Source organism: Pristiophorus japonicus, chromosome 12 (genome assembly GCF_044704955.1).
Source record: "Pristiophorus japonicus isolate sPriJap1 chromosome 12, sPriJap1.hap1, whole genome shotgun sequence".
Taxonomy (NCBI): Eukaryota; Metazoa; Chordata; class Chondrichthyes; family Pristiophoridae; genus Pristiophorus; species Pristiophorus japonicus.
The window spans coordinates 146,232,667-146,245,614 of NC_091988.1; the positions used below are offsets into that span (position 1 = coordinate 146,232,667).

Sequence of the window (12,948 nt, forward strand, 5' to 3'; positions counted from 1 at the left end):
AGCTTATCAAGCTGTTTAGAAGAGTCGATCCACTCTCCTCCCTAATTTTAAAGAATAACGCTCGGCAGATATCAGGACTAATAAATGAGGTTCTAGAGGAGGATCTCCTTGATCTGACACAGAAGCGAGCGAGAGAGAAAAAAATTGGAGGTGATGGGAGGGCGCCAGCTGACGTCAATGGCAGGAGCGCTGCGGCTATAAATAAAGGAACTGGCGACAACTTCCAACAGACTCAAACCTCAGCATTGACATAGCCGAGCCGGCTGCACCTCACTGACCCAAGGCACAGAGTGCAACAAGTTCAGTCAGTGCTTGGACAGTGTCCCCCGGCCGGGCGAGCTCCCACCCCTTCTGAAGCATTAAATTATTTTATTTTATTTTGTGCGTGTGTGAAGAAGGGTCGCCAACCCCTTCTTTGATTTCTTCGCAACCACGGCTTTCATGCAAAGTCTGGCCGGTTGGGACTCGCGTTGCGACTCGCCATGTTTCCCGGTGGCTCAGACTTACACTAATCTGATGGAAGTGGCCAACTTTTACGAGCCGGACTGCTCGCTGAACAAGCTGCACCGCGACCGCTCCATGACCGATCTGGGCATCGGAGACAACGAGAGCGCCATCGACTTCAGCCCTTACATCGACCCGGCCGCCGCCGCCGCCTCGGCAGCAGGGGGCAACTTCGAGCTGGCCGGCGAGCTGCTGAGCGACATCATGCTGGCGGACGAGTACAGCAAGAAGAAGCCGCTGCCCGACTACAGCGCCTACCTGTCGCTGATGCGCGGCTCGGTCCGGCACCAGGCCAGCATCCTCAGCTGCACGCCCGGCTTCCTGGAGACCCGGCTCGACCCGGTGTTCGAGGCCGGCCTGAGCGACGCTGCCAAGGGGGTGAAGCAGGAGTCGCGGGACGACGAGGGCTGCCCGCCGGCCTCCTCCTCCGCCTACCACCCCAGGCCGCCGCCGCTGCTGCAGTACCAGTGCGCGGCCAGCGGCAGCAACAGCAACCTGTCCACCTCGTCCCTGTCCTCGTCCGCCAGCACCACCACCAACACCCCGCCCGCCACCCCCGACTCCAGCCGGGCGGCCGGCAGCGGCAGCATCGCGGCCCGGGGCAAGAGCAAGAAAGCGGTGGACAAGCACAGCGACGAGTACCGGCTGCGACGGGAGAGGAACAACATCGCGGTGAGGAAAAGCCGGGACAAGGCCAAGCTGCGCAACGTGGAGACTCAGCACAAGGTGCTGGAACTCAGCGCCGAGAACGAGCGGCTGCAGAAGCGGGTGGAGCAGCTGAGCCGGGAGCTGAGCACTCTGAGGAACTTGTTCAAACAGCTCCCCGAGCACAGCCTGCTCACTGGCTCGGGCAACTGCTGACACTCACCCAGGCCAGCCAATATTTATACATCTTTCTTTTGAGGGAAGAAGAAAAAAAAGGATATCGTGACTTTTGCAAAAAGATGATCAAAATAAAAAGGACTCTTTGTATATAGAGGATTCTATCCAAGTGTTTACAGCACATTGCAGTAACCGAGGTTATATAATCGCTCAATGACCTTAACTCTGCGTTTGGAAACGGCAGGGGAAGGGAAACATGACTTTTGTTGAAAAACAAACTCTGGGGTTTTATATATTAATGTATATAAAATGATGCCATGCTTAACTGTGACTTTGCTCAGTCGAAACACATGACGCAACAGCGTGTAACTTGCCAAGTGTGAGATTCATTCGTAATTGTCAGATGACAGAACGTTTCTTATTACAAATTGTCTCGGGGGTTTTTTTCTCCCCAGAAAATATTCTATTTCTGTATCAAATTGCGTTATGTATGTACAGGTTGGGTTTCCTGCTCCTATCGAAACGCGTGACAGCATTACTGTAGAACTTTGAATGTTAAAAAAATAACAACAAAGTATTATTTTGAGACAAGTGCTTGAACTGCCGTTTTGTAACCTTGCTGGTGGCGCCGCCCGTGTTCCCCCCCAAAAGACGGGTCGAGGCTGCTCTTGTTAACTGAACGTTATCTCTTCCGTGTTTTATACTGGCTCCTCTTTCCCCCTTTTTTTAAATAAATAAATGAACTATATATTTCGGACGTGATTTGTTCCGTGGTGGAGATGTTTTCAGCAGTTTTAAACCCAACGCTGAAATGTTTTCACTTGAATTGCGTCACTCCAGCAATGACTCAGCATGTAAGTGTTTGGGGGAACATTTTATTCTGTTCACTTCACTTGAATTGGGTACAATGTTGGGGAAAAATGGTACAGTTATTTTACACTTTAGAACTATATGGTGATTGTTGACTAAAAGCTGTAAGTATCCCCTTTCCAACCAAGTAGTTGCCAGTTTGGTAACCACGGGTGGATTGTAAAGCAGGGCTGTAAATGAAGATGTGTTGATCATTACACTTTACAAAGTTACATAAGTTATTAAAGCGAATAGAACTTCACATAAGGGACCAGCTGTTCTGTTAAAGATTGCATTATAAGCTTTTTAAAATATCCAGGAAAAGGAATGCTACAACTTAAATCAACTTTGATTGTGGGTCAAAGAAAAAACAAATTATTTTTATCAAATGAACAATATTGTATTTATTTTTCTCTTTTAAAATGAATAAAAATTTTGAATTAAAATTCGTTTTAGTGTGAAGCAGATTTCTGCCTCATTGCTTTTATTTACATATGTCCTTCTAGTTTTATATTTGAATCCCGATGATTAAAGTAACCAGTGCCATTTTCCTATTCCTTTCCCATGCTCCCAGGCCTCCACTTTCGCTGAGCTAATGAAGAACAGGTACATCTGAGCAATGCAAGTTGAACTGTCTTCTGATGTTTCCCTTGATTGGGGAAAGTAGCTTTTCTCCAGTTGGTGCCTCTTTAGATAGTTGTTGGGGAAATCTGGAGATATTAGAGCTAGATCACAGTCCTACCATTCTGCAGCATTGCATGCCAGTGCAGTTACACTCTGTACTGCCATTCTGCAGCATACTCATGTTATCCTACTTTACAGTGCAGTGTGCCAGCACGCTAGCCTCATGTCATTGTTCGTGCAATGGTGTGCCACACTACTAACAGGGTGACTTGCCCTACTATGCAGTGTTGGTGCACCAATCCATGTCCTCCCATCAGAGCACTAACTGCAGGTCAGGATGCAGTGCATAACCTATTATTCAGTGTATCACAGCACTAACACTGTGCTCGTACTCTGCAGCACTGCGCGTCAGTGCACTAACTTGTCCTTCCACTCTGCAGCGTAGTGTGTTGGTGTACTAACACCATGTCCTACTATTAGTGCAATGTGATATATTAACCCAAGTCCTCCAATTGTGTAGTGCAATGTGCCAGTGCATTAGCCCAAGTCCTCGCATTTTGCAATGCAGTCTATAGATGTACAAACCCAATGTTCTTATGCACTGCACCACATCTTTCTGTTCTACAGCATACTAACACTCCTGCAGGTTTGTGATGTGCCAGTACTCCAATCCAGTCCTTTATTTTGCAGTATGGCAGCACATGAACCAACCCATGTTCTCCCACTCTGCAACATGGTGTCAACACATTAATTCAGAGTCTTCCCTCTCTTCAATACAGCTTAACATAACACCAAGACGGTACGTATGTTCTACACTTCCCTTGAAAATATTTAAGTCTCCAATGCTGTTTAATAAATAAAGATTTAAAAAAACTAATAAACCACACAGATCCATTAGTATGGGCAAGAACCTCTAACTGTCTAACATCAGTGCCATACATGCTTTTTCTTGTGTCAGAGAAACAACTGGAAGTGGAGAAAGCAGAAGAAGATTGTTATCTTTATCATGACATTTGCTGATTTTCTTCCCTCTTTTGGGTTCAAGATCTCACAGATACCATAATATTTTAAATAGATTTTCTTTCACTGAGGTTTTGTGCATTGGTGAATACTGTCGGTGTTTTGAAACTGATATCCAAATAACTGTTTTACCTCAGGCTACTAGCTAATTAACTGTAATATGAATTAAGGGTTACAAACAAATCTCACACAATTGACTGTGTTAAAGTGCTGAAGAGGATATTAGTTAATTTATGGGGTGTGGGCGGCTTCAGTTTCAATAAGCAAGGCATCTGTCAAAATACAAGGCTTGCAAAATCTCTAATTACCTCTGTATAAAAATACTTTCTTACGCAAAAATATTCACCCACACTAACACAAGGATTCTAATATTTGTACAGAAAACATCAGAAAATGGTTTCTAATCTGTGAACACTGTACCTAACTCAAGTATAATAAACACAAGTCTTCAAATTATATATAGTATTGAATACATAACATTTATATTTCAAAATGAAAACTCACACCTTAAACTACTTTTGCACATTTTTCAGAAAAATATGAATAGATATATCCTCCAGGTATGCTCTCCTCCTTCCAGGTAAGAGAGATGAGGTCATGCATTCATGTTAATAGTGCTTCTCCGCCATACTTTAGTGCCTCAGTGGGGATTCCATCTGCTCCTGATGCCTTATTGTTCTTGAGCTGACAGATGGCCTTTTCTACCTCGTGCAGGGCTGGGGTTTTGCTGAGATCGTGGCAGATAGCATGCTGCGGGATTGGGTCGAGGACACTCGTGTCGAAGGCAGAGTCTTGATTAAGGAGATCTTCGAAGTGCTCCTTCCAGCAGGCCCTGACTGCTTCGGTTTCCTTAATGAGTGCCTCTCCGTTCTTGGCCAGCAGTGGGGTGGGACCTTGGGTGCTTGGGCCATAAGTGACCTTGACTGCGCTGAAGAATCCTCGCACATCACGGTTGTTGGCCAGCTGCTGGATCTCCTGTGCTTTCTCTACCTACCATCTATTCTTTAGGTCGCGGGTCCTTGATAAAGTGTAACATCCCCACCGGCACCTGGGAATCCCTGGCCCAAGACCACCCAAAGTGGAGGAAGAGCATCCGGGAAGGCGCTGAGCACCTCGGGTCTCGTCGCCGAGAGCATGCAGAAACCAAGCGCAGACAACGGAAGGAGCATGCGGCAAACCAGGCTCCCCACCCACCCTTTCTTTCAACCACTGTCTGCCCCATCTGTTACAGAGACTGTAATTCCCACATTGAACTCTACAGCCACCTGAGAACTCACTTTTTGAGTGGAAGCAAGTCCTGCTCGATTTTGAGGGACTGCCTATGATGATGATGATGATGATGAATAGTTACATCTACAACAACAACAGCAACTGGTATTTATATAGCGCTTTTAAATGTAGTAAAAGTCCCAAGATGCTTCACAGGAGTATAATAAGACAAAAATGTTGACACCGAGCCACATAAGGAGAAATTAGGGCAGATGACCAAAAGCTTGGTTAAAAAGGTAGGTTTTAAGGAGCGTCTTAAAGGAGAAAAGAGAGGTAGAGAGGTTTAGGCAGGGAATTCCAGAGCTTAGGGCCTAGGCAACAGAAGGCACGGACACTAATGGTTGAGTGACTATAATCAGGGATGCTAAAGAGGGCAGAATTAGAGGAGCGCAGATATCTCGGGGTGGGGGATGGGGGAAGGTTGTGGGACTGAAGGAGATTTATAGAGATAGCGAGGGACGAGGACATGGAGGGATGTGAAAACAAGAATGAAAATTTTGAAATCGAGGCATTGCTTAACTGGAAGCCAATGTAGGTCAGCGAGCACAGGGGCGATGGGCGAACGGGAGTTAGGTGTGAGTTAGGACGCGGGCAGCTGACTTTTGGATCACCTCTAGTTTACATAGGGTAGAACATGGGAGGCTAGCCAGGAGTGCATTGCATAATTAGAGTATTTATTCCTTAGCAATAGTTAGCATCAGAAAGGAAAGCAGCAAGCAACTAAATTATGTGAAAGCTTACTGATGCGCATTGCTTTGTTCATAGATAATATAGAAACAGAATAATCCTGTAAGTTGTAGAGCCTTTATCAAAACTACAGTTGAAGGTCCCAGACGCGAAGCAGATCATTTTAACCTAACCCAGCCTGCAGAACACTGACGAATCAGATTTTACAGGCCATTGAAGTCAGTGGGAAGTAAAATCAGGCGGTGAGTAAATCAACGTTTGACCCCATCCCGTCAGTTTCTCTCCCAGGAGGTTAGGTTAAAATGATCCCCAAAATGTTAGCATCTGTGAAGAGAACAGATAGGTTAATAGCTCTGTTGTGTATTTCCAGCATTTGCTGTCTTTATTTCAAATTTTGAAAATTTCTTTTCTTTTTACCAATGCCTGTTTCTATCATTGATGAAAAACATTTTAGGCGTGATACTTTATTTTGGCTAAAGATTATGCCTGATGCTCGCAGTCGACGAAGGACATTATGCTGTCATTACTTTCTACATTCTGTGGTGATGTTCTAAATTTAATTTTCATAACCACTAATCCTAATGTAGATTTTATTTTTATGACACGTTTCCATTTTTTAATGAATATTTAACTTTTTCTTTTTATTGATCACCAATCTTGTGGCATTTGCTAATGTGGATCGATATGTAAGAAATTAAAAAATAATATAGGAGCAGGAATAAGCCATTTGACCCCTCGAGCCTGCTCTGCCATTTAATAAGATCATGGCTGATGTGATCATGGACTCAGCTCCACTTCCCTGTCCGCTCCCCATAACCCTTTATTCCCTTATCGCTCAAAAATCTGTCGCCGCCTTAAATATTTTCAACGACCCAGCCTTCACAGCCTCCTGGGGAAGCGAATTCCACAGATTTACAACCCTCTGAGAGAAGAAATTCCTCCTCATCAGTTTTAAATGGGCGACCACTTATTCTGAGACTATACCCCCCCCCTAGTTTTAGTTTTCCCTATGAGTAGAAATATCCTCTCTGCATCCATCTTGTCGAGCCCTCTCATTATCTTTTATGTTTTGATAAGATCACCTCTCATTCTTCTGAACTCCAATGAGTACAGGCCCAACCTACTCAAGCAATCTTCATAAGTCAACCGTTTCATCTCTGGAATCAACCTAGTGAACCTTCTCTGAACAACCTCCAATACAAGTATATTCTTCCTTATATACAGAGACCAAAACTATATGCAGTACTCGAGGTGAAGCCTCACCAATATCCTGTACAGTTGTAGCAGGACTTCTCTGCTTTTATACTCTATACCCCTTGTAATAAAGGCCAACATTCCATTTACTTGCTGTACCTGCATACTATGCACAAGGATCCCCAGGTCCCTCTGTACTGAAGCACTTTGCAATTTTTCTCCATTTAAATTATAATTTGCTTTTCTATTTTTTCTGCCAAAGTGGACAACCTCACATTTTCCCACATTGTACTCCATCTGCCAAATTTTTTCCCACTCACTTAGCCTGTCTATATCCCTTTGCAGATGTTTTGTGTCTTCCTCACAATTTGCTTTCCCACCCATTTTTGAATCTTGGCTACATTAACCTCGGCCCCTTCATCCAAATCATTAATATAGATTGTAAATAGTTGAGGCCCCAGCACCGATCCCTGCGGCATCCCACTAGTTACAGTTTACCAACTGGAATATGACCCGTTTATCCTAACTCTCTGTTTTCTGTTAGTTAGCCAATCTTCTATCCATGCTAATATATTAGCCCAACCCCATGAGCTCTTATCTTGTGCAATAACCTTTTATGTGGCACCTTATCGAATGCCTTCTGGAAATCCAAATACAGCACATCCAATGGTTCCTTCTTATCCACCCTGCTCGTTACATCCTCAAGTAACTCCAGCAAATTTGTCAAACATGATTTCCCTTTCATAAAATCATGCTGACTTTGCTTGGTTGAATCATGCTTTTCCAACTGTTCTGCTAGTGCGTCCTTAAATATGAATTCCACCATTTTCCCAACAACAGATGTTAGGCTAACCAGTCTATAGTTTCCTGCTTTCTGTCTGCCTCCAATCCGCTGGGACCTCCCCAGAATCCAGAAAATGTTGGTGGATTACAACCAATGCATCCAGTATCTCTGCAGCCACTTCTTTTATGACCGTAAGATGCAAGCCATCAGGTCCAGGGGACTTGTCCGCCTTTAGACCCTTATTTTACCGAGTAGTACTTCTTTAGTGATACTGATTGTATTAAGTTCCTCCCTCCCTATAGCCCCTTTATTATCCACTATTGGGATGTTTTTAGTGTCTTCTACCGTGAAAACCGATACAAAATATTTGTTCAAAGTCTCTGCCATTTCCCTGTTCCTCATTATTAATTCCCCAGTCTCATCCTCTTAGGGATCAACATTTACTTTAGCCACTTTTTATGCACCTATAGAAACTCTTACTATCTGTTTTTTATATTTCATGCTAGGTTACTTTCATAATCTATTTTCCCTCTCTTTATTATTTTCTTGTCGCTCTTTGCTGGCCTTTAAAGGTTTCCCAATCCTCTGGTCTCCCACTAGTCTTGGCCACTTTGTATGCCTTCGATTTGATACCATCCCTTATTTCCTTTGTTAGCCATGGATTGTTATCCCTTCTCTTACAGTCTTTCCTTCTCATTGGGATATATTTTTGTTGAGAGTTATGAAATATCTAGTTAAATGTCTGCTACTGCTCACACTTTAATCTATTTTCCCAGTCCACTTTATCCAACTCTGCCTTCATATTTTTGTAGTCTCCTTTATTTAAGCTTTGGACACTGGTTTGAGATCCAACTTTCTCACCCTCCAACTGAATTTGAAATTCAACCGTGTTATGGTCACTCATTCCTATAGGATCCTTTACTTGGAGATCATTTATTAATCCTGTCTCATTACACAGTACCAGATCTAAGATAGCCTGCTCCCTGGTTAGTTCCGCAGCATACTGTTCAAGGAAACTATCCCGGCTATACCCTATGAATTATTCCTCAAGGCTACCCTGGCCAATTTGCTTTGTCCAATCAATATGAAGGTGAAAATCGTCCATGATTATTGCCTCCAATTACAAGCCTCCATTATTTCTAGTTTTACACTCCATCCAACAATGTAGATACTGTTAGGGGGCCTATAGACTATGTCCACCAGTGACTTTTTCTCCTTATTATTCCTTATCTCCACCCAAACTGATTCAACATCTTGATCTTCTGAGCCAATATCGTTTATCACTAACACACTGATCTCAACCTTTATTAACAAAGCTATCCCACCTCCTTTTCCTTTCTGTCTGTCATTGCGAATTGTCAAGTACCCCTGAATATTTAGTTCCCAGCCTTGGTCACCTTGCAACCACGTCTCTGTAATGGCTATCAGATCATACCCATTGGTATCTATGTGTGCTGTCAATTCATCTATTTTGTTACGAATGCTGCGTGCATTCAGATTAAGAGCTTTAAAAAATTTTTTTTAACCATTTTTTCCTGCTTTGACCCCACTTTCTGATTCACTTTTATGTTTATACATTCTGTCCCTTCCTGTCACGCTCTGGTTTCATTTCCCCCAGTGCTACCCTGCACTATTGCCTTCTCCTTATTCTTTGACTTTTAAAATTTCTGCTCACGTGAACCCTCGCCCCCCCCCCCCCGCCCCCCGCCACTAATTAGTTTAAAGCCTCTCTACAGCCCTAGTTATTCGATTCGCCAGGACCCTAGTCCCAACATGGTCTAAATGGAACCTGTCACAACGGAACAGCTCCCTCCCACCCCAATACCAGTGCCAGTGTCCCACGAACCAAAACCCATTTCTCCCACACTCGTCTTTGAGCCATGTGTTTAACTCTGACAACCATTTTTGACATTTACAGCAGCATTTTGATGTATTTGTTGGAGTGTTTAAAGGGAAGGTCCTATGAAAAATATTTATATATTTCTCTAGCTGGCCCTTCCCCCTTGTTCCTGATGGCCCCTTTCCTCTCTTCGCCATTACACCCGCCTCCCACACCATTCCCAGGTGTAATTTATTTGCTTCATCAGTTCTTTGCTTAAGAATTCATAGCAACATATTGCTATTATATAGAAACATAGAAAATAGGTGCAGGAGTAGGCCATTCAGCTCTTCAGGCCTGCACCACCATTCAATAAGATCATGGCTGATCATTCCTCAGTACCCCTTTCCCACTTTCTCTCCATACCCTTTGATCCCCTTAGCCGTAAGGGCCATATCTAACTCCCCCTTGAATATATCCAATGAACTGGCATCAACAACTCTCTGCGGCAGGGAATTCCACAGGTTAACAACTCTCTGAGTGAAGAAGTTTCTCCTCATCTCAGTCCTAAATGATCTACCCCTTATCCTAAGACTGTGTCCCCTGGTTCTGGACTTCTCCAACATTGGGAACATTCTACCCGCATCTAACCTGTCCCGTCCCATCAGAATCTTATATGTTTGCTATTAAGAACTAGTTAGTTTATTAACAATCACACTACACATTACCAGTTCATCCACTAGGCTCAGAACTGCATACCTCATTGTGGATAATCTAGACCCAACTGACTGAGATTTTATTGAGCCACTCACAATGCAACAACTCTACAACTCTTTTTGTGAACCTTTAAATCAAGTGCCCCCTTGTTAAAGGAGCACTAAAACCGTCAAATTAAACAAATTAAACGTTAAACTTTAAACGATCAAATTAAAATTTGGTTGCCGGGGGTGATGATGCACTCCAGTCCCTAGTTATGAACATTAAACAAATGCCCCCTGATTAAAGGGGGGGGGGGGGAAACACTCCAAAAATTTTTCAAGTGCCCTTTTTTTTGAGGGCACCAAAGACACAAATTATACAAGTGCCCCCTGGCTAAAAAGGGTGGGGGGGGCACTAAAATCGACAAACTTAAACAAATTAAAGTTTACACACGGTTCAAATTTAAATTTGGTTGCCGGGGGTGATGATGCACTCCAGTCCCTCCAGCGCCCACCTCTCGCGGAAGGCCGCGAGCGTACCGGTGGACACCGCAAGCTCCATCTCCAGGGACACCCTGGCTCAGATGTAACCGCGAAAGAGAGGCAGGCAGTCAGGCTGAACAACCTCTTCGACCGCCCGCTGCCTGGACCGGTTAATGGTCACCTTGGTCATGCCCAGGAGCAGTCCTACGAGGAGGCCTTCCGACCTGCCTGCTTCCCTCCACACGGGGGGCTCAAAGATCAGGAGCGTGGGATTGAAGTGTAACCAGGATTTGAGGAGCAGCTCCTTCAAATATTGGAAGAGGGGCTGCAACCTCACATTTTTAACATACACATGGAACACGGACTCCTCGAGACCGCAGAAATTACAGTCGGCCTGGGAGTCCGTGAACCGACTTAAAAACCGATTGCACAGGACTGCTCCATGCAACACCCTCCAGGCCAAGTCCCCATTAAATAAAGGGAGGACTCCCCCATAGAGAGCATTCCATTGGGGACCCCCACCTCCTCTGGACGGCAAGATGGTGCGCCATGGCGTGTCCAGATGGCAGAAGAGGATGGCAAAGTGGAGAGTGTGCAAGAGCAGCCCGTACACAAATCCCTTCCACGCCGAACTGAAAGGCACGGCAACAGCTCTACAACTATTTTAAGTTATGAACATTAAACAAGTGCCCCCTGATTAAAGAGGGCGGGACACTCCACAAACATTTCAAGTGCCCCTTGTTTTTTTTTCGCGGGCACTCAAATCAAAATTATACAAGTGCCCTCTGGCTAAAAGGGAGGGGGGGGGGGCACTAAAACTGGCACAGTAAACAAATTAAATTTAGACAAAAAACATCAAATTAAAATTTGGTTGCCTGGGGTGATGATGCACTCCAGTCCCTCTGGCGCCCACCTCTCACGGAAGGCCGCGAGCGTACAACTCTTTTGTTGCAACCAATAAATAAACATTAAATCAAGTGCCCCCTTAAGGGGGGGGGGAAACACTCCAAACAGTTTACAAGTGCCTTTTTCTTGGTTTTTTTGTGGGGAAATTTTGTGGGGGTTTTTTGGCACTAAAACCACAAATTATACAAGTGCCCTCTGGCTAAAAGGGGGGGGGGGCACTAAAACCAGCACAATAAATAAATTAAACTTTAGACAAAAAACATCAAATTAAAATTTGGTTGCCGGTGGTGATGATGCACTCTAGTCCCTCTGGCGCCCACCTCTCACGGAAGGCCGCGAGTATACAAACCTGTGAGCATACTCACAGGTGCATACATTACACCAGGAAACACTGCCTGTAGGATTGCCAATAGCCATTTGCTAACTGTTGGTGCCTAAAATTGCAACCCGCACTGCCCCGCTGTTTCCAGTGCGTTGAATGACAGGCCGGGAACTCCAGAAACATATTTAAATGAGCTGACCTTACATGATCAGGTGAGGTCACCTCATTTGTGCGCAGGCAATTATATCACATCATCAATTTAAAAGAAAAAAACCATTCCCTCCATTGCCATCTTTAGGTGCACTATTCTGGAACTCTTCAATTTGTGATAAAACCAATGAACATGGAAGCCAAAGTTACAAATCATTCTCTTTCCAGATGCTGATGGACTTGTGTATTTCTAGCATTTCTGTTTTTACACCAGTTATAATCAGCATGGCTCATGTTTAGACACTTCAATCAATTATTATTGACAAATTTTTCTATATTTACAAATCGAAATACATAATAAAATTATAAATTGGCGGACAGTGGTAGCATTGGTGAGTGATGACAGGAGGGAAGTGACTGCTTGGAGACTGGAAGAGATGTGAGGACTGCATCAAAATGTGCTACAACCCGATGCCGATTGGATAAGAAATTTTCTAGATTATTTTCATTAAGTATACTGACAAGGTCCAAACCTTTCCATTATTTTATCTTTTTTACTGGCCTCCTCATGTAATGCGTCAAGAGATCATGTGCTCCCAGACTGTACCCAGGATCTATTCGGAGCCTCTCCGATCAAACTGTTAAGAGTTGTAGATATATACATATGTGAAAAGATGTTGCTGGTCCAGCAATTTTCCCAGCCATTTAGGACAGGATCATTCTGTGTGCTCTGTTCGCCTAGCTGTGTTGGGTGAAAAGACAGACCCGATGCATGAAGGAACTTTTCAAGGGGCAGAGACTTTCTCATCTAATTTTT

At 44.1% G+C, this 12,948-nt stretch overlaps 1 protein-coding gene across 1 annotated transcript; it reads left to right on the forward strand.

The window, feature by feature from the left end:
* Positions 1-234: 234 nt before the first annotated feature.
* Positions 235-2,621, forward strand: cebpb (CCAAT enhancer binding protein beta). Its single transcript, XM_070896011.1, has one exon. It carries the CDS (start codon positions 442-444, stop codon positions 1,363-1,365), a length of 924 nt encoding a protein of 307 aa, XP_070752112.1. The 5' UTR covers positions 235-441; the 3' UTR covers positions 1,366-2,621.
* The last annotated feature ends 10,327 nt before the right edge of the window (positions 2,622-12,948 follow it).

What these genes read in the sequence shown, in the direction of transcription:
- cebpb (XM_070896011.1), top strand. Translation starts at nt 442, where the DNA reads ATGCAAAGTCTGGCCGGTTGGGACTCGCGTTGCGACTCGCCATGTTTC.